The 20325-nt window shown below is 36.8% G+C and overlaps 3 protein-coding genes and 1 pseudogene across 3 annotated transcripts; 2 read left to right on the top strand and 2 right to left on the bottom strand.

Annotated features, from left to right (window-relative positions):
- Window positions 1-656: 656 nt before the first annotated feature.
- Window positions 657-2906, top strand: LOC148581344 (serine/threonine-protein phosphatase 7 long form homolog). Its single transcript, XM_088501446.1, has 3 exons — window positions 657-1073; window positions 2579-2651; window positions 2755-2906. The coding sequence occupies exons 1-3, from the start codon at window positions 657-659 to the stop codon at window positions 2904-2906; spliced, it is 642 nt and encodes a 213-aa protein (XP_088357572.1).
- Window positions 2907-7061: 4155 nt separating this feature from the next.
- On the top strand, window positions 7062-10090 carry LOC107623744 (programmed cell death 2 C-terminal domain-containing protein). Its single transcript, XM_016326103.3, has 6 exons — window positions 7062-7272; window positions 7351-7520; window positions 7781-8064; window positions 8468-8705; window positions 8801-9005; window positions 9395-10090. Exons 1-6 carry the CDS (start codon window positions 7177-7179, stop codon window positions 9512-9514), a joined length of 1113 nt encoding a protein of 370 aa, XP_016181589.1. The 5' UTR covers window positions 7062-7176; the 3' UTR covers window positions 9515-10090.
- A 97-nt stretch (window positions 10091-10187) lies between these two features.
- Window positions 10188-10952, bottom strand: LOC107622142 (uncharacterized). Its single transcript, XM_021113082.2, has 2 exons — window positions 10593-10952; window positions 10188-10509 (listed from the first exon to the last, which is right to left on the bottom strand). The coding sequence occupies exons 1-2, from the start codon at window positions 10949-10951 to the stop codon at window positions 10326-10328; spliced, it is 543 nt and encodes a 180-aa protein (XP_020968741.1). The 5' UTR covers window position 10952; the 3' UTR covers window positions 10188-10325.
- Window positions 10953-18236: 7284 nt separating this feature from the next.
- LOC148581343 (uncharacterized) lies at window positions 18237-19443 on the bottom strand (annotated as a pseudogene).
- Window positions 19444-20325: the final 882 nt, after the last annotated feature.

Genomic DNA, 20325 nt, shown 5'->3' with positions numbered 1-20325 from the left:
TGTACATATTAGATTGGAATAGGTAGATATTGATATATTGTTGTTATTATTAGTATTAGTAATTGAGTTTAATTAATTATTATGATTAATAATAAAAATTTAATTAATTATTTTATTTATAATCATTAATAATTGAATTTTAATTCAGTAAAATTTAGACAATAAATTAGTAATAACTAAACTTAAATTTTATGCTGTGTTATGAATAATAATAATAATAATAATAATAATAATAATAATAATAATAATAATAATAAAATTAGTATGCTATTTTATATGAATAATAATAATAATAACAACAATAATAATAATAATAATAAAATTAGTATGTATGCTGTTTTATGAATAATAATAATAATAATAATAATAATAATAATAATAATAATAATAATAATAATAATAATAATAATAATAATAATAATAATAATAATAATAATAGAAGAGGTTGATTTACTATGTAAGGTTAATTAATTTTTGTTATAAGGTAATGAATATGATTGAAGGATTTTTGTATAACAGATTTAATGTGTATGTTTGAAATGCAATTATGCTGGGAATTAGTTATAATGGACATGTTAAGGATAATTGTATTTTTGATAATATAGTTATATTATAGTTGTTCTTATAACGGAAATGTGATATTGTAGGCTTCAAGGATGTTGATGTGTGATCATTTAAAGCCACCGGATCCATACAACCAAATTGTTGAGTTACAGTTACGCGAGACTGGATTTTATTATGTATCCCAAATTAGAGTTATCAAATGTCAGTCAGCAATGATTAATGCTCTGATTGAGAGATGGTGGTCCGAGACTCACACTTTTTATTTTTCGGTGGGTGAGTGTGCCGTGACCTTAGAGGATGTGGCGGTAATTATCGGTCTGCCGACAAATGGTCTTCCGGTTACAGGTCCGACCATGAGTAGCTTTGAGGCATTGGAAGCCGAGTGCTTGCACCAATTTGGAATTGCACCGAGGAAGACGGACTGTAGAGGGAGCTTTATAAAATTAACGTGGTTTAGGGGTTTGAAAGATTGTATAGTGTTGAATGATGATGTGCACATGCAGATGTATGTAAAGTGTCACATAATGTTGTTATTTGGGACAATTCTGTTTGCAGATAAGTCGGGTGCAGCGGTGCACTGGAAATTTTTACCTTTGCTCCGTAACTGCGGTGGGATCATACAGTTTAGTTGGGGTTCGGCATGCCTGGCACACTTGTATAGATCATTGTGTAGGGCAACTCGTGTCGACTGTAAGGAGATGGACGGTCCACTGACACTGTTGGTCACTTAGGCTTGGATCCGGCTACCATTTCTAGCGCCGATTCCTGGTAATCCCCGAGTGTTTCCAATTGCAAACAGATAATTTTGATTAAAGTATGCATTGAAAGAATTGATAGAAATTGTATTTTGTTTTCCACAAGATAAGTTAACTAATGGATTGTCCGACGGCAGGTGGCATAACTAGGACCGTGAAAACTATGCCTACCGATATAAAACGCTTGCGCACTACAGGAGGTTGTTGGATGATCTACAAGAAGGACATGTATTTTGTAAAATACAAGTACCTTATGTAACTTGTTAAGTGAATTAATTGTTGTTAATCATCTGACTGGTTCGATGTGTCCAGTTTGTTTGGCAGGCTTATGGCATTAGAAACATCGACCCAGACGTGATTTCTTTAGACATCCGTCATAATTCGGTTATCTGGAGTGCCACTTATATCTTTTGAATGCATCGAGTGGCATGCATCTGATAGAGTCAGGAGGCAATTTGGATTGACACAGAGTGTTCCTAATCAAGAGCAGGATCTAGGTGCATCACACGGCGAAGTTCTAACTGGGCCTAAGAATCAAGATTGGGTCGATACCCACTCTTTGTGGGTGATGCAGTGGACCAATCGGTATAGTCACACTCTCTCATGACTTGGTGCATTTACATTATCCATTGGAAATTTACATACATTGGTACCGAGAAGCATTTGGTGACCACTTGCAGTTGTCGAACCTTGTATTTGAAGAGAATCTAGAAGGTCCTCCACCACCATCACCACCACCACCGGCACCGGAACCGGAACCGACACCGGTACCTCCACCACCACCGCCACCGGAACCGCCATAACAGGGTGTTGAGTATTTTGCACCATATGTTCCAGACACGCATCCGTCTGATTATTACTCAGCGTCAGTCCCGGTACATCAACAGTATTGGGGTAGTCCACAGTTTGAGTATGGAGAGCAACCTTCATTCAGTCAGCTGCTTGGTTTCATGGCATCGGGGTCGCACCACTCACATTTAGGTAATTATGTTGACATTCCCACCGACCATCAAGCACATTCGGGTGGTATTACTCCAGCTAGGAGGTCATTGGATTTGAGACCTTGGGTTCGCACTTCATCTGATAATTCTGGTGCCAGAATGTCTATTGACTCGAGCAGAAGTGCTGAAGCGACGGGAGGGATTATACAGAGTGAAAATCCTAGACGTATTCCGATGACTCTGATTCATGAGAGTAATAGAGCAGTTTATGATGAGACTGATAACTACCTAGTAGACCATCCAGATGATGAGGATGAGGATGAGGATGAGGATGAGGGTGAGGATGAGGATGAGGATGATGACGATGCTGTTGACGAGGATCCAGCGTCTAGTGCAGGTAAAATAAACTGTTAGTAATGATTTAGGGCTTGATTATGAATTTCTATTAGTAGCTTCATGGTGAACTTGTATTTGTATTTGTTGTGTTTTCATAGGTACGGCCACAAGTGAAAAAGGTAAAGGTTACAACCTTAGAGCTGATCCTCCACGTCGGAGTGCGAATCGGTATACACCATCCGCTTTTAACAGGATTGCAAAGAAGTGCAGAAAGTTATACAAAGATATGAAGTGGGCACCGAGGAAGTGAAGTTGTAACTATTTAATTATTGAGTATGTTAATTAGGTTGTTACTACTATTTAAGAAATAATTTGTACTATTTACTTATTGAGTATGTTAACTAGGTAGTTATTATTGACTATGTTAATTCGGTTATTAGTATTTACTTATTGAGTATGTTAACTAGGTTGTTATTACTATTTAATTATTGAATATGTTAATTACGTTGTTATGACTATTTTTTTATCGAGTATGTTAATTAGGTTTGAAATGAATACAAGCACGAGTTGGTAAATTCAAATGTCAATGTCGTACATAAATGTAAATTCAAACGAAATGTAAAAAAGGTAACTACTACTTTTCGGCTGGACCTGCACTCGGTCCACCACTTTGACGACATCTACTGCGACTATGGCCCTCGACACCGCATTGCTTGCATCGCCTAGGGCGACGCAACATACGAGTGTCCATCTCATTCAAGAAGCGGGTCATCTTCGGCCAACCTTTGGCTACCCGTCTGAGGAACGGGTTTCCAACGAATCTAGGTCCATGATAAGCAGGCCACGTTGCCGGATTTCCCAGTGGTCTAAATCTAGCCCTGTATACTCTTCGAACTTGGTCCATCTTGTATACGTCATTAACGTACAGTTGCCAATCCAATCGCTGATTTGCATAACAAGCAAACACGTGTCGACACGAAATTCGGTCAACCTGGAATTCACCATAGTCGCACCGATGGTGGCGTAGGTCAACTGCATACTCAACCCCACTAGGCATCTCGCGTACTTCGAAGACTTCATTTTCTCTATCAAAACAGCTAACCTGTATGTTACCTGATGCTCGTTGATTTGCAAGCAGCTTGGTTGTCACCATCTCAGAGAACACAAGTCCAGCATTAATTCGGGCTTCAGCCTTGGCCCTTTTCCTAGTGAACAACTCATTCAGTCTGTAAAATGTAGCCTTAACAAGTGCAATGACTGGGAAATTGCGTGCACCCTTTAAGACGGAGTTGATGCACTCCACAAGATTGGTAGTCATATGACCCCATCGGTATCCACCATCAAATGCCAAAGCATACTGCTCACGAGGGATCCGATCAAGCCAGTTGGTGTAAGCCTCACCCTGTTCCTTTAATTGTTCGTAGCGCATCTGGTACTCCCTGATCGTCCTCGAGTATCCTATGAAAAACATTCAGTCAACTATGAACACCATTCTATTTGATCGTACTTACAATAAATTCAAAGTTCATTCTATTCAAACTTACCAATGTTGACGATAAGCTTCTGCAAGTAAGGTGCCTTGAATTTCCTCAAGAAGTTGGACTCAATATGCCGGATACAAAATATATGGAAAGCTCTAGAAGGAGACCACGCCCCATTACTTCGTTCAATAGCTGACCTAATCGAATCGTGTCGATCAGAGATAAGTCCCACACCATCACGTGTCACCACATGTTGACGCAAGTTGCTCAGAAAAAAGTACCATGCATCAGAAGTCTCTCCCTCCACTATGGCAAATGCAATAGGCACGATGTTGTTATTACCATCTTGTGAGACTACAACCAATAAACAACCCTTGTATTTTCCATACAAATGAGTCCTGTCCACCTGCACCACTGGCTTGCAGTGTCTGAAGGCCCTTATATAGGGTAATAACTCCAGAAGACTCTATGTAGAACATGTATATCAGGAACCAAATCATCCCCCTGGTAAGCAGGCATTGTTTCAAAGTGAACCACTGCTGATGGCTCTTTGTGGCACAGTGGCACATGGCCTCAAACCATATGGGCAAAGCTTCATATGATGGTTCCCAACCTCCGAAAATTGATTCGACCGCCTACTGCTTAGCTAACCAAGCCTTGTGATAACTGATGGTGTAGTTAAACTTTGACTGGACTTCAGAAATTACTGATTTCACCTTTATAGACGGGTCAACCTCTACCAACGGCTTAATTGCTTCTGCAACTGTCTTGGAATCCAGCTTCGAATTGTCTTGAGAAATAGTAGACCTGGTACAAGTGTGACTTCCATTGTACCTCCTTATCTCCCAACAGTACTTCTTCTGTATTTTGGTAACCCTGATCAATCAGTCACAACCATTCCCATATTCTGTACATTTGGCATAGAATGTCGTCGGTTTCGACTCATATACCCGATAGTCCACACCTCTTCGGATAGTATAATCTTTCATTGCCTTGATTACTGCCTCCCTTGAACTGAATTCTATCCCCACTGTGAACTCACCATCCGCCACAATAGGAGGCGCTGCATACATCAAAAGTAATAAATGCTTCATTATGTACTCAGTAATAAGTCTTTTATTACAACTCAATTAATAAACACACTTTACTATGTAAGATCGTTATAGTCTTATTTTTCGCTATTCCATCTACGTAAAGAACAATTAAATATAATTCACAACAAAGAACTATTAATTAATAAAAAAATCAAACGCAATGGTCACAAATTCCTAACCACATATCACATAGATTACTCGTCCGACTTATTGATCTGCTACTTCAGAGTTTGACATATCTACCTAGGTTTACGCACCTGCATTCATATATTGCGGAAACTCCGGTGCGTGCATAGCCTCCAAATCCAATGACCGCATGAAAGAAGGCTCCTGCGCCGGATGCAGTTTTCTAGTGCATTTGCAACTTCCGCCACATCTGCGTTCATGGCGCTGCCAGCTTCATCTTCGTCTTCACCTGGACTGACGATCTCATAGTTACTTTCAAATTCATCTTCACTTTCACTATTATAATCTTCCAACTCAATGTTACGGTCCGCTTCAGATTGCTCAAACTCAATATATAACTCGATGCACGACATTCGGTGGCGATTTTCCATGTACATTGAAAACATTTCATGCATACTCGCTTCGTCCATCACGTACCTGGTCTGAAATTGAACAAACCCACCAAACACAGGTAAAGGATACCTGTACAAAATACATGATACTCTCCTACATCTTTGAGAATCTATCTTCTCACAAATCATACCTTTCAATTCCTCAAATGACAATGTGAACGGAATAACAACATCTAATGAATTTTCACACACAAATTGAACTCCCTCATATGTTTGCAATAAGATCTGTCCGTAATAATAAATCTTCAATACAACTCTATCATCCATAACACTACACGTACTTGACTATTCTCAACCTCACAGAAATTTATTTTATAAAAATGAAGGAGAAGAATCAGAGAAGAGAAGAGAAGAGGATGAACATTAGCTGAGACCGGCGACGAAGAAATGGGGCTTCTGTGAGCTCTTTCCAGTTTTTGTATGCACTAACGGGCAAATCGGACGGACCGGCCGCCTGCACCCCCAAAGCGGTGGGTCCGATTGGTGCACCCCGGATTAAAATAATTTTTTTTGCCTCCAGTAATCGGTCCCACCGATTACTGCACTCTTCGGTTAACATCTTTCACCACTCAGAAATCGGTGGCATCGATTTCATGCTCCTCAACGTCTTCCTCACACAAATCGATGGGTCCGATTTCTTCCTCCCAAAATTTCAAAAAACAACGCCGTCATAACAGTGTAAATCACCCGTAATGATCATATCCCAGCATAACTCACACCCCCAAATCGTATCCAAAAAAATCAGTCGAGATATGTATACTAATATCAAAACATATTACGTCAGCATTTTTGGTACCAGAATACAATGCGTGATAGAATAATATAGTGAAGGATAAACCACAAAAATGCCTTCTAATTATTAATCGTTAACATAACTACAATCTAAATTTATGAATACAAAAAATGTTAAAATGTTTTAAAATACAATAAAAATAACAAAAAGATATAATTTTTTTATAAGTTACAAATAATTTACGTATTTAGCAAAATACTTACATATTTGATTCGAAAATTTGTAAAAATATTTGATTAACTATTAGAGGGTACATGTGAAAAACAAAACTAAAATTCAATCTCCAAATTTTTGTTCATTTTTTAAAAATATTTTTAATAATTTAAAAAATAAAAAAAATATCTATAATAAAATTATCAAATTTTAAAAATAAAAATTTTTTATTTTCTTATCATACTTGTAAAAAACTTTATCAGTAAAAGCTTTTCTAAAAATATATGTTTGATAATTTAAGATTTATTTTTACGATTTACTCCTATCGAAAATGAATATAAAGCAAATGAAAATTGAAATGAAAGCAGCGGCAGCAAATTGTATGTGATTGTGAGTGTTACGTCGTCGTTTTAGGTGGAAGCAAACCCAAAACCCTATTATGAGATGAGCAGGGAGTCCAGGGACAAGTGACAATTGAAGAATGGCGAAAGTGACGTTGCTGGGAATGCCTGGGCCATGGGCTCACAACCATCGTGAACCTGCCGATCCTTACACCACCAAAGTTGGAGGTCTCCCTGTATGTGTAACAAACCTTTCTCATTCAATTTTAGTTTCAGTTATGGTTGCTTGATTCGCTTTCTCTATCATTAAACAGGATTGGCCCCTTCCCAACCACGCAGTAGACGCTAACTTGCTTCACTGCGGCAACTGCGGCACTAAACTGTGCCTTATTGCACAAGTCTATGCTCCCCTTTCAATTCCAAATCGCAGCCTTCAACAACGCCTTCTTTTCCTTTTCGGTTGCCTTACTCCCAAATGCCACAGGTTCCTCCCTTTCTCTCTTTCTGTTCTTATTTTCCTTCGAATGACCTCTTTTCAGAGAAAGGATAGAAAACAATATTATGAGCCAACTTTAGGGTGTAGGTTTGTAAGTTAGAATTAAGATTAAGAGTTAATGATTTAGGGCAAAAGAATTTAAGGTAAACAAAATAATTTTAAAAAATTGGCTGATGTTGGCCGAAAAAAGTTGGTTCCCTGGCATTACTCCTCTTGTTACGCTTTACTTGCGTTGTGGTCTTTGGCAGCTGGCGAGTTCTTCGACTTCAGAATATTCACGATGCAGACGACAATTCTCTGCTAGCTCATGTTCCGGATGAACCATCTGCGGCTGCTGCTTTGTCGAATGATGATGACAGTGAAGACGAAGTGGATGTCCAAGAACTGGGGAAAGCACTCTTTGCAGCTACCACTTTTGCTACTCCCAGTAACCTTAAAACCAAGAAGAAGAAGAAGAAGAATAAGAAGAAAACACCCGGAAGCCAAAATCACAAGCCTCCAGCAGCTGCCCCCCTTGATGCTGATACGCCAGGTAATAAAAAACAAAAATCATCTTTCATGCGTGTAACTGATAAGTGCCCTGTCCTTGTGTCAAGTATTGAACAGAAAAGTTTTGCAAGTTTCCAATTTGTTCAATGGATTGAAAACTTCGAACGTTTTTACTGTGATCAAAACTTGCTCCTTTCTATAGCATGTAAAAATTACTATTTGAACCAAATGATGTGATGCCTTGTTTCATCTCCTCTTGCTTATATTGTATGAATCAAACCCGTAGCATGAAGATACGAATGTGGGAAAGTTTTTTGTTTGGGTTAAAACAATGGTCACCCTGTTGGTTGAATTTATATACCACGCCTGATACTCTTATGACCTCAAGGCCTACTGAATTTCGTGTTGAAATAGTTATAATTGTTTGGTGTGTTGGTTATTTGCAGTGATGCCCTGCTTTTATATATACACACAGGAAGAACCGCCTTCAAAAGATCTTAATTCTGTGTGTTCTAGCTATTCATCTCTTTCTGTTAAGGAGAATGGAAATGATGCTGAGTATCATTCACAAACAGAAGAAACTTGGGACAAGGAACAATATGAATATGATAAAGCTCTGACTGCTGATAGGACATACCTCAAGTTCAAGAAACGACTGGATTCTTATCCTGAACAGTGTTTCAGGTATGTTTATAGTGGAGGAAAGAGTTGAATTGCACTTGCCTCATGCTTGTCATATAATTTGGTTTCATGCTTACTATTCTTCTGTGACTGTATAGATACTCATTTGGTGCGAAGCCACTTTTAGCTGCAGCTGCTGAAATAGACCCTGGTAGTTGTGGGCGCTGTGGCAGACCAAGGCAATTTGAGATGCAGCTTATGCCTCCATTACTATATTTTCTTCAGGAAACACTTGAGGGTGAGCAAAGACAGATGATTGAAAACTGGGAATGGATGACCCTTATTGCTTTTACTTGTTCTGAGGTTGGTATTCTGCCCTTGCCTCTTGGTCTATATGACACATTTTCTGTGCCCCTTTTAGTTTGACAATATAGAAATGGCTCAATGGTGATCCATACATACTTTCTATTGTAAAATGCACTCGTTCTCCTGAACTTGTGCTTGTCGATGCTAGTTACCACTTCATGTTAGCCGTACTTGCTTTACTTCTTCCTTTAAATATCCACATTTTCCAGTCTCCATTAACATCTCCTCGTTGTGTTTCAATTAATGTGATTATACATATGTTACTCATTGGTATGCCTTCTATATCTCTCAAGTGTCTTTACAGAATTTCTTGTCCGTTGAACTTATCATTCTGTGCCTGTAATGTAATAGCATTTTTATCTTCCTTATCTTTTTTATATTCTCAGAGTTGCCATGAGCAGATCGAGCAAGCAAAGCCGGATAGCAAGGGCTGGATTGTAGTTGAGGAGATAGTTGTGGCTCAATACGAGGAATCCTTGCCCGTTCAGCTTGGATATTTCTCATGATCAATAGAATTCCAGAAAAAAGCACATTAATTTTCACACAACAGAAGCAACCAGGGAAACTTGATTATGCCAAGTACAATGATGAAGTTATTGTGCAAGTTATAGATTAATCAGATAAATGGAGTTTTGTTTTGGAATTGACTTCCGTATTCAAGATATTGCATGAGTTGAGCTCCTGTACTTGGATGCTGGATCCTACACCTTCCCAGATTTATTACTAATTTTGAAGCAGGTTTCACTCAGCCTTGGAATTTTTAAACCGCATAACAGAATTCTTGTTCAGTTGTGCTACCGGATGTTCTAGCACTCATTAGTTATCATGCCATTATGAATGTCTCAATTTAAATTATTGGTGCCAAAAGTTGTAGGTGAAGCCAGCGGCATTTGGTAATGGTTACTGTTTCTTGTGAGTTGTGATGCACTTTTGTAATATGTATATACTTTGTGGTACATAGATCATAGAAGAGCTACCCTTATATACCATTTTAGTATACTTTTCATGAATAATTGTTTAATTAATTTTTGTTCTGGTCATGAAATTCATATTTTATATATCTATGTATTAATTTTCCTTCATCATGACGGAATCCCTACCATAAAACGGAATTCTCTGGCATTTTGCTTGTTCTTGAAAAAAACCGATGATTCTTGTGATACACTGATACGTATTGGGAGCAAAGGATGAATTGTTGGGGAAACAAAATTTCACAATAAATTTGTGTGTACAATTATGGAGTGTGCTTCAGCCTTCAGAAGACTATAATAATTTTGATTAAATTCAAAAAATGCAGAAATAATTCCAAGATTTTAATCAAAGTTCTGCATCAGAGTCTTTTTCTCCAGTGTTGTGAACAGCTTCTTTGGCAACATTTGCAGCAGATTTGGCAGATTCAACAACTGTCTCTTTGCTCTTCTCCAAATTCTTGGTGATTGCATCGTTAATGGTTCCTTTGACACCACCAGTGCCAAGTTCAGTTTCTGTCTCACCCACACCCCTGAAATCAAGAAAAACAATACTCATAAAAAATTAAACATTCAATCAAATTGAAAAGGGTGTTTTAAGGATCCTTAAACTCACTCCAAACTCGAAGGGGAAAACTGCTTTCGCATGTCATGGATGACGGTTTTGATCTTCTCCCATGAAGTTTCTTGCGATGTTTTTAGCAGAGAAATTGTATCAGTGAGTATCTTTGAAAGAGATGATGGATTTTCTTGTGGTTGATTTTGAACATCATCCTTTGCATTCACCTGAAGAATAAGAAAGGCGCTAAAGAAAAGAAAAAAAAGGGTCATTACTCTGAGATTTTCCATCTTAAGAGGGTACAAAGGAAGGCTTGATCTTGTAGCTAGTTGCTTGCTATTTCTCATGGATTCCCTGCTTTCAATCATCAACATGTTATAGTTACGTGGAGTTATCATCTTGCATTTAGGGGCCATAATTGAATATTTCAAACATGATTATTATTTACAATAAAGCTAGCTTAACAATAATATACGAATTTATTTCAATCATTTATGGGTTTATTAATGTCAAACAAATAAGTAATTGATTTTTTTTAAATGTACCCTTCAGACTTATTCATACTTAAGCTTTATGAATTTTTAATAATTACATATGATTTAAAATTTGATGTTGGCTCAATATTAAAAAAATCTTATATGAAAAAAATCCATTCTATGTTACTCATCATGTAAAAAAATTACGTGTCTGTACAAATTTTATGCTCAATAAAATATTTTTGTAGATATGATAATATTAGAGTAAACATATATATGATTGGAATTTTAAATTAATAATTTGGTTTCTTACAAACTTTTATTACTTTAGAAATTTTTAAGACGAATTGCTCCCTTAATAAGAATAAGAAGGAAGGCCAATTTGTCTTAGTCATATAATTATATTTTCAAATGACCTAATTGTCTTATCTAAGGTTCTGAAAATTGATTCGAATCGATCAGTTGGATATATCGAATTGAAAAAACTGGTAAAAAATTAAAGTATAATTGTCTATTTTAAAAATTGTCTTTGGATTGCTAAACCAGTCAGAAATTACTTGATCAAACCGAACTAAGATCCAACACATTTGAGAGTAAATAAAAGGTAACCTTAATCTTCTGAGTTCAGCACTCACTAGTCACTACTCAGCAGCAACATCTCCTTTCTCTTGAACTCCTCTCTCACTCCCTCAGCAAAAGAAAAATCCATCACTTGCTCTGTCCAACCACCGCCGTGTCACCGTCTTCATCGAAACTGCTCAAAACCGTCGTCCCCATTACAGTTATCTTGGCTACTACTTGAAGCCACCGTCCCCACTGCAACTCGTCTCACATCGTTCTTCTGTCGCGCAGTCGATGTTTCGCCACGCTGGCTCTGTTCCATCGGCTCCAGCCCTTTTTTTGCTGCAACTTCGTTACGCTCCACCCTCCTCTGCTCCTAGTTCTGCCGTGCACCACCCTCATCAGCTCCATTTCTGCGACGGTCCGGACCACCTCTTCTCCAGTTCTGCTGTGCCCAGCCTTCTATCGTGCTCCTTCATCTTTGTGCTCTAGAAGGTATTTTTTACTGTAATTGTTTTAATTGCTTTAGGATTATTAATATATGATTTTTCTTCTTCAATTATTGTTGTCACTACTATGGTTTAGGATTGTTGATGATGTTCTTGATTCTATTATATTGTTGTTGTTGTTCTGTTGTTTTTAATTTCTTTTCGGTTTTTATAGTTATTTCTTTGATTTTGTTATGTTGTTGTTAATTTTCTTTAACATCCTTGAGATTATTGGGTTGATGTATTCCTGTTACTGGCTATGTTGTTGACATTGCCCTCGTCGAGTTTTTGCCCATTCACGAGCTCTTCTCGTTTGTTCTTGGCACTGCTCTTGGATCTTGATCGTCATGAGGTTCTTGATTCTTTTCCTGCTCTATTATTTTTTTTTCTTCGGCGGAAGATTTGATAAGAAAAATACGAACGAATATGAAAGACGAAATAAAAGAGACAGCAGAAACATAAAAAGATAGATAAGGATTTTCCTACTAGATATCTAAGAAATTTGTTCTTAGCAACCTATGTCACTGGAAGGATTTTTTTTACTAGACTTTTAAAGAACCTGTCTTTGACAACCTAGATCAAAGAGCAAAAAGTTGAAAGAACTAACACTAAAAAACTACCTTAGGTTGGATCCTTCAAATTTTTTCATGCAACAGGTAAAGCAAATCACTCACCTTACTTGATCACACAGGAAAACGTGCATAAAGTAACTACGAAAATTTATTCATAAAAAAGTGTATAAATTATCTCATAAAAAGTGTATAAATAGACCCCTAACAGATTAACCTAAAAACGGGTCAAATCTTCGTAGATATGACTCTAAAATTAAAAGATATAATACTAATTTAAATTAAAACATCTCAAACGATATGATAACTAATTTGAATCAAATTTGATCTTGTTGGATTAGATCATATTGATTTAAATTTAAAATTCCTAAAAGTACTACTAACCAAATCAAAACTAAATCAAATCTTCTAACAAACCGTAACAACAAAACAAACTAAACATAGACCTAATAAATTCGAATTTAAATTTTAATTTTGCGACTCCCACTAAACTTGAAATGTATTAGTGCGTTTCCTGTTATCCTGACTTAGCGCAATGGACCTTATGAGTAGCCGCCATTTCAGCACCCCGCTACTATTTTTGAGATGAACTCTTGGTTTCCTTGCCAAGATTGGTATGGTATACTTCTTCCAGTGTTCAGATCTTTGAATATGACAATATTACCATTTTTCCCTTTAGCTTTCAAATGCCAAAAAATACCCTCTTGAGCACGAATCATTTTCTCCCTTTTTCAAAAAGATTCTTCATCGAATATGCATATATATCAAAATGAGAAAAATTAGATACACTAAATACAATTGGATCATAATATCTACAAAGAAAATAATTCTTGTTGGAATTGTCCTTGATAATCCCCAACACTTAGAATGGACCATCTTCTCTAGCAACAAGTGCTATTTTTCTCTAAATAAGAAGTTCTTCTTCCCTCCAAGAAATCCAAACCCAATCTCCGAGTTCAAATACCATAGTTTGATGGCTCTTCTTTATTCATTGAATAGTGACTTTATCCTTCATGTGTGCAAGTTCAATTTTGTCAACCTTACTTTCACCATCTAAAGTAACATTATTATTATTCAAGGGAAAAAATAATAATTCAAAAATAGTCAAAGACTTAAAACATTTAGAGATTTACAAGGATAACAACCAACAGAGTTATAAATATTAGAGTTATAAGGAAGTTCAATGTCTCGCACAGAATTATCTAAAACACTCTTAACATGCAAGATATGATCATCCAAACAACTAGCATAAGTTAGCACAAACTCTTTCGAAAACAACTCAGCAATATGTGTGAAATCATTAATATTTTGACTTGCAATTAGAAATATCACTACAAGAAATCTATCTACAGAAAAAATAATGATATTTACGTTTTCTAACTCTAAGCAGATCAAGCAGAAAATTTATAGAAATATCAATCCATATATGAGTAGGAATAAGTAAAGGAATGCACAACATATTCAAAAAAATTTGAGACTCAATTTTATTACATGCAATAAAATCAGAATAAATTTCATCAACACTCTTATGTCTATGAAGCCAACAAAAATATATAAATAACATATATGTGATTCTTTTTATTCCACCATGGCGCTTGAAATCAATATTCTCACAAGTAACAGATATAGAACAAAAATAGATTTAGTTGCATAAAAATACTTCATATAATCAAATACTAAGAATTTAGGAGTAAGAGTTGTCATTAAATCATATCTTATGAATAATTCATTAGCAATCATATTCTCATTACCTTGTTCTATCACATAAAAAATAATCCAATAACTTAGTCCACTTTGCATATCTTTTGTTCAAGATCCTTTGAATTATCAAATGCAAAACATACAACACCTTATCATATGTTGAAAACATGAGACATGTTTCATATAACTGCTCACCAAAATTTGAAATTAATTGTCTTTCTTTTTTTTTTATCCATATTAATGCATCCATAATTTACCAGTGAATCTGTAAAATCTTGAAAAATTGACATAAAAATACTAGGCAATTCATAGTTTGATATATGAGAAATTAAAGACTCTTTGGAATTTAATAATACTAATGCACTCTTGTTTAAGCTAGAACTTTCTAGACCTCTTTTACAAGTATGTTTATTGCTTGATAGTGAAAAATTTTTGCCAGTTTAGAATCAATCGAAACAAAAATCAATTCGTTAGTAGCATAGTCCAAACCAACAATGAATTCTCTCAATTAAATAATAAATTCAAATCAAAACAAATAACCGAGAGTAATGAAACCTCAGGTCGTTCTCCCAAGGAATGCAAATGAAATGTTACGCTTCCGATTGTTAAGGGTGACAAAAAGGGTTTTGTGAAATCAAAGAACTAAAGATTGAAAGAACCAAGCAATAATCAAAATTGAAAATTAATGCAAGCAAGGTAAATGAGATCAAAACTAGTGAAAATGCAATAAATACAATAAAGAACATTGACTTGGGAATGAGTATCCAAGGAATCCTATCATCGCCATAACCACAACTATGGTAATTATCATGAGTCAATCTCACCTAGTTAATCCCAACCATCGAGGAGTAAGTCAACCAAGCATAATTGACTTTAATCCATAAGTCCTAACCAACTTACCAAATTAGTTGATAAAAGGCTAGCGTCAATGGAAACAAGAGTCAACTAACCACTCAAGATTTACCACTGAATATCGAACATTATGACTCTAGTATCCTAGGAACTCAAACCACAAGCCAAGGTGAAAAAATCTACTCAAAATCTAGAGTTGGAATTTTCACAAACACCTTGTGTACATAAAAGTAAAACATGGGAAATTACAAAGTGAAATGGAAAACTATAACTAACTATCAACAAAACCAAGCATAAATAAGCAATCAAACAAAAAGAAGGTATGAAATATAAAATTCATTGATCAAAACTTCAAAAAACACAAAATTGCAATATGAACAAAGTAACTTGAACCAAGAGAAATTGAAAGTAAAAGTGCTTTAATTAAAGAGGAAATTGAGAGTACTTACAATTAAAGAAGTAAATGCAAAATCAAAGCTTGCTATAAAATGCTACAATGGAAATTGATAAACCCTAGGAGAGCTTTCTACTCTACACTACTCCTACTCCTAATTACTATGTAAAACTATGCAAAAATTAAAGTTTAAGTCCTAATGAAAGCTTTTTTTCTTTAATGTGTGTTGAACCCCCTTATATAGCCTTTCACTTCAGCCTTCAAGCCTTCCAAAATGGGCCAAGAGACCTCCAAATTCGCGCAGCACATGTTTCATTAATGCAATCACGTGCAGGGACCTGTGCACACGCACAGACGTGTGCGTCCGCACACGCGGCTGAAAATTGACCTGTACGTACGCACAGGTGCGTGCGTACGCACACATGGAAATTCTCGCTTGTGCGCGCGCACGTAGGGCTGTGCGCATGCACACTTCGCTGTGTGTGTTTTTCCTTGTTTTCTTCATGTTTTCTCCCTTGTGCATGCTTTCTTCTACTTTTGCCCATCCATTCTTGCCTCCAAGACTTGAAATCACTCACAAACCATATCACGACATCGAATGACATGAAAGTGGGATGAAATTGCTCTATTAAAGCACAAAATTGCATGTTTTTTCATTTAGGATCAAATTAGGGACAAAAAATAAAAGTATGCTATTTTGGTGCTTAAGTGTGAGTTCATGTGCTAGAATCTATCCAAATTGAGTCCAAATATACCATCAAATATGGACCCATCAATTCCCCCACACTTAAACAATAGCATGTCCTCATGCTAAACCAACAAGGAAAACAATCAAGAGGGGTAATCAACTTATTAAATGCAACTATCTATATGCATGCAAGTATGTAAATACTATCTATATATCTATCTATCTATCTATAGTATCTATTATAAATTGGTGAAAACAAGCAATCAAATTCCTAAGCAAGTATAGACAATTAGGGCCAAGTAAAGAATTAATCCAATGCATCCAAAATCTAAAGAATTGATTTAACTTATCAAAGTAAAGCAACTTGAAAGAATGTATGATAGGAAGCATAGAAACATAGAGTTGAGTAATTAAACCCTCACTAGGTGTGTTTACACTCTAATCACTCGGTGTCTAAGGGTCAATTCACTCAAGTCTCTTCCAATCATGATTTCAAGGAGTTGCTCTTCATCTAACAATCAACAACAAGTGATGCATGAATGCAATTATCATGAGGACTTCATATGGTTGTAATGGGGTTAGGGTAAAGGTGGGATAGATATGGCTAAGTGGACTAAAGTGGTTGAATCCTTGATTAGTTTAAGTCATCCACATCAACCTATATCAACCAAATCAAAACAAAATGCAATCCTAACCTTCCATCAATTCTTTCTCACAAACACTCATGTATGGCTTATCATTCACATCACATATGCATTTCTTATTCATTTTTCTTCTTTCGGGATAATTTTCATCCCCTTTTTATGATGATGATTTTTTTTCAAGTGAATTGCATATGGTTCTAGTAGCTCATACATGAGTGCACCCATTTTCTAAAATTTTCAATGAAATACCCAAGTTGAACATTTTCTTTTACTACCAAAGTTTTCCAAAAGATTCCCCCACACTTAAATGTAACACACTCCTTCAACTTAAGCTAATCAAGGATACAATCCAAGGTAATTCATGGTTTTTTGCTTAAGGTTGGGATGTGCTAATATCAAGAATAATGGGGTAAATAAAGCTCAAAAGGGTTAACAATGGTAGATGCAAAGGATAGGCTATGTGGGTAAGTGAGCTATTATCAAGGATGGCCTCAATCATGCTTAATGTAATTCAAAACATCAATCATTGGACATACATAATCAAGAAAAACTAATATTACAATCATAGAAGAGATATATCACTCAATGAACAAAATTAGTGGTTAAAATGTATAACCACTCAATATAGCCCAAAAACTCACAATGTATTTGTTCTTTACTCTTCTATGTTCCATAAAAATCATTCAAGCAAGTTTGAAAACAATTCTCAATCAATTCAATAGAATGCCCTTAAACAAAATTCTTGGGAATTCTTGTTTTTTTTTTTTACCAAAATTATTTTCTATATGTATGTATGTTGTGATGGGTGCAAATTTTTTTCAAAATTTCCTAGTTATTTTCCTAATTTTCAACAAGCAAAAAGTAACATGAACAATTAGGATCAAGATAGACTAGGCATAGGCTATTCACATCATCCAATCACAATCCATAACTATACTATATATCAACAATATAAGGATGCAATATATATACCAAAACTAGAAATGCAATACTAAAGGTAACTAGGAGCAACTAATATATACCAAAAGTACTAAACAGTAGGAAAAAGTAAAGTGCTGTCAATATCCACAAAAGCATAATAAAAACTGAAAATAAACTAAATAGAAGTGTTCAGGAGAAAATATTTACACCCAAAAATAGAAGATCCTCCCCCACACTTAAGTCTTGCACTGTCCTCAGTGCCAAAGGAATCAATCGGGGAATCAATCATGTGAAGCTCCACCGCCTGGCGGTGGTGGGTGGTGATGACGCTGGTAGACAATGAGGGCACTGGATGGCTGTGTGGTGGTCTCAACTCTCGGCTCGGCTACAGCTGTCGGCTCCTCAGGTCACTGCTCCTCGGCTCTATGCTCCTCAGCTCTGTCAACTACTACCTCCTCAGCTGTGGTCTCCTCCAGTCTCTGCTCAGGGTGCTTGACTGCCTGGCCAGCTTCAGCTGCTGGCTCCTTAGATGTAGGGTCCTCGGCCTCAGGCTCTGGTGTATCTGGAGGAGGTGGCCTAGGGTCTCTACCCTTAAACTTCGCCACTATCCACTGGAAGCGGCGAGGTTTGCGGTGCTCGGATCGGTGGATGGCCTGAAGGAGCTCCCGGTACAGCTCATATGGTGTCTGGGGCCTGTGTATGGGTGCGGGTGTTGTAGGAGGTGCTGAAGGCTCTGCTGCTGCTGATGGAGGCTCAGAGGTCTTTCTCTTCTTTTGAGGTAGCCCGTCATTATCTCTGTATGGCAGAAATGACTGCTTACTAATGTAGACAGACGTCCGGTCTATTGGGCGTCTTTCTACACCAGATAAGGCTGCTAGTCTGGTGATGAGTGATGGAAAGGGAATGTTGAATTTCTACTGTTGGTTTACCTTCATCATCGACTCTCTGATAAAGGGAAGAACAGAGATCCTCTTCCCCTCCAGAATGGCCCATAGCAGAACTGCCACACGGATTCTGATATGCGTGGCATGCATGCTCGAAAGGATGTAATCGGTAATGATCTGCTGCCAGATCCTTGCCTCTGGGTTGAGGTCCGTGCACGCAATGCTCAACGGGACCGGCTGCTCTCCCTTGCTGTATTCCCATGTAGCCTCAGGCTGGCCAATCTTTTTCAGGACCGCATCCAAAGAGATCTTGCCCGTTGTCACGTCCGTCATTATTTGAGTGTAAGCGTCCCTAGCCGGAGGAATATGTGGAATATCCAAGAGGGCTTCTAAAGTAGTATTAGAGGTGTCCAGGGTGACACCTCTTAGAAAAACAGTTTGGGCATCCCTCTTGAGGATATTGGCATAAAATTTCTTGACCTGGTGTTCATTTACTTCCACTGGGTTGGATTTTTACGAATCCCCAATGATAAAAGTTTATTCTATTAAGGATCGCATCCGCATATTTCTCAGGCAGGTTTAGCTTCCTCTTATAATGAAAGGCACGCTTTTCTAGCTTTTTATATTGTTCTTGGGCCTTGAAATTAATGAAAGTGTCCGGTTGGTCACTTGGCGGCACGGGATGAGGTCGAGCCAAGGGATTGGCTTTCTCCTTTCCCTTACGGGCCATCCTGAAAAAGGCAAAAATAGAATACAACTCAGGAAAAATAGAAAAAAATTCACAGCAGGAAGAAGGAAGCAGTTAAATAATTCAATTAAAAGCCAGTCAGATAAACAAACACTCAATCAGGGAAAAACATGTATAAAGCAGTTGAATGTTCAAAAGAGAATGCATTTTCCAAAATCAAGCAACCTAAGTGACAAATCAATGAGTAAACAACAATTAAAGCATACATAGGACTTATGTGTATGATGTATGTGAATTGAGGTGGAAGACATCGATTATTGCACTTTTGCATTAGGAATTGGAAAGTGTGCAAAACTTGGCATAAAGAGCAATAATCAAGGTCGCAGTCAAAGCATGTACCTATTCATGTTAAAAAGATAAGAATTGACCACATGTACATAGCTTCTTGTCCAAAACAATGCTTGATTGAAGAACAAGGTGCATTTCTCAAAAACATAAAGGAACAAGTGGCTATGTACATGGCTTTGATGTTAAAAGCACATGAATAAGCAGTTAGTCAATTCACCAAACAAACATTATATGTACTGCTGTGAAAAGCGCCAAACAGAATTGAAGATTGATAATATTCAAGCTAGTTTGGGTTTAAAACAAAATGGTTCGGCAGTCAACATATAATGCAGTGAATCAGTATGTTATACACTTAAAAGTACCAAATAGGAGGATCAAAGATGTGAATTCCAATCCAATTTGGTTTCAGGACAAAATCAGCAAAGAAGTGCATAATGGCACGTTAATTATCAAAGGATGATAGGCTCAGCAAAATTTGACATCAAACACGATAATCACAAAGGCAAAGTGATGTTCAGATTGATGTTTTCAGCAGGAGCACAGAATACACTAAGCAAATCATCTCAGACCGCAAAT

This window comes from Arachis ipaensis, chromosome B10 (assembly GCF_059453495.1).
Source record: "Arachis ipaensis isolate K30076 ecotype BB chromosome B10, ASM5945349v1, whole genome shotgun sequence".
Lineage (NCBI taxonomy): Eukaryota > Viridiplantae > Streptophyta > Magnoliopsida > Fabales > Fabaceae > Arachis > Arachis ipaensis.
This window is presented reverse-complemented; position numbering and strand designations above follow the sequence as displayed.

Coding starts and splice junctions, on each gene's coding strand:
- LOC148581344 (XM_088501446.1), top strand. CDS start 657: ATGTTGATGTGTGATCATTTAAAGCCACCGGATCCATACAACCAAATT. Junction 1,074..2,578: donor ATGTGCACATGCAGATGTAT/GTAAAGTGTCAC, acceptor GATGAGGATGAG/GATGAGGATGAGGATGAGGG. Junction 2,652..2,754: donor TGACGAGGATCCAGCGTCTA/GTGCAGGTAAAA, acceptor GTGTTTTCATAG/GTACGGCCACAAGTGAAAAA.
- LOC107623744 (XM_016326103.3), top strand. CDS start 7,177: ATGGCGAAAGTGACGTTGCTGGGAATGCCTGGGCCATGGGCTCACAAC. Junction 7,273..7,350: donor CCAAAGTTGGAGGTCTCCCT/GTATGTGTAACA, acceptor ATCATTAAACAG/GATTGGCCCCTTCCCAACCA. Junction 8,706..8,800: donor TATCCTGAACAGTGTTTCAG/GTATGTTTATAG, acceptor GTGACTGTATAG/ATACTCATTTGGTGCGAAGC.
- LOC107622142 (XM_021113082.2), bottom strand. CDS start 10,951: ATGGCCCCTAAATGCAAGATGATAACTCCACGTAACTATAACATGTTG. Junction 10,510..10,592: donor TTTTCCCCTTCGAGTTTGGA/GTGAGTTTAAGG, acceptor TCTTGATTTCAG/GGGTGTGGGTGAGACAGAAA.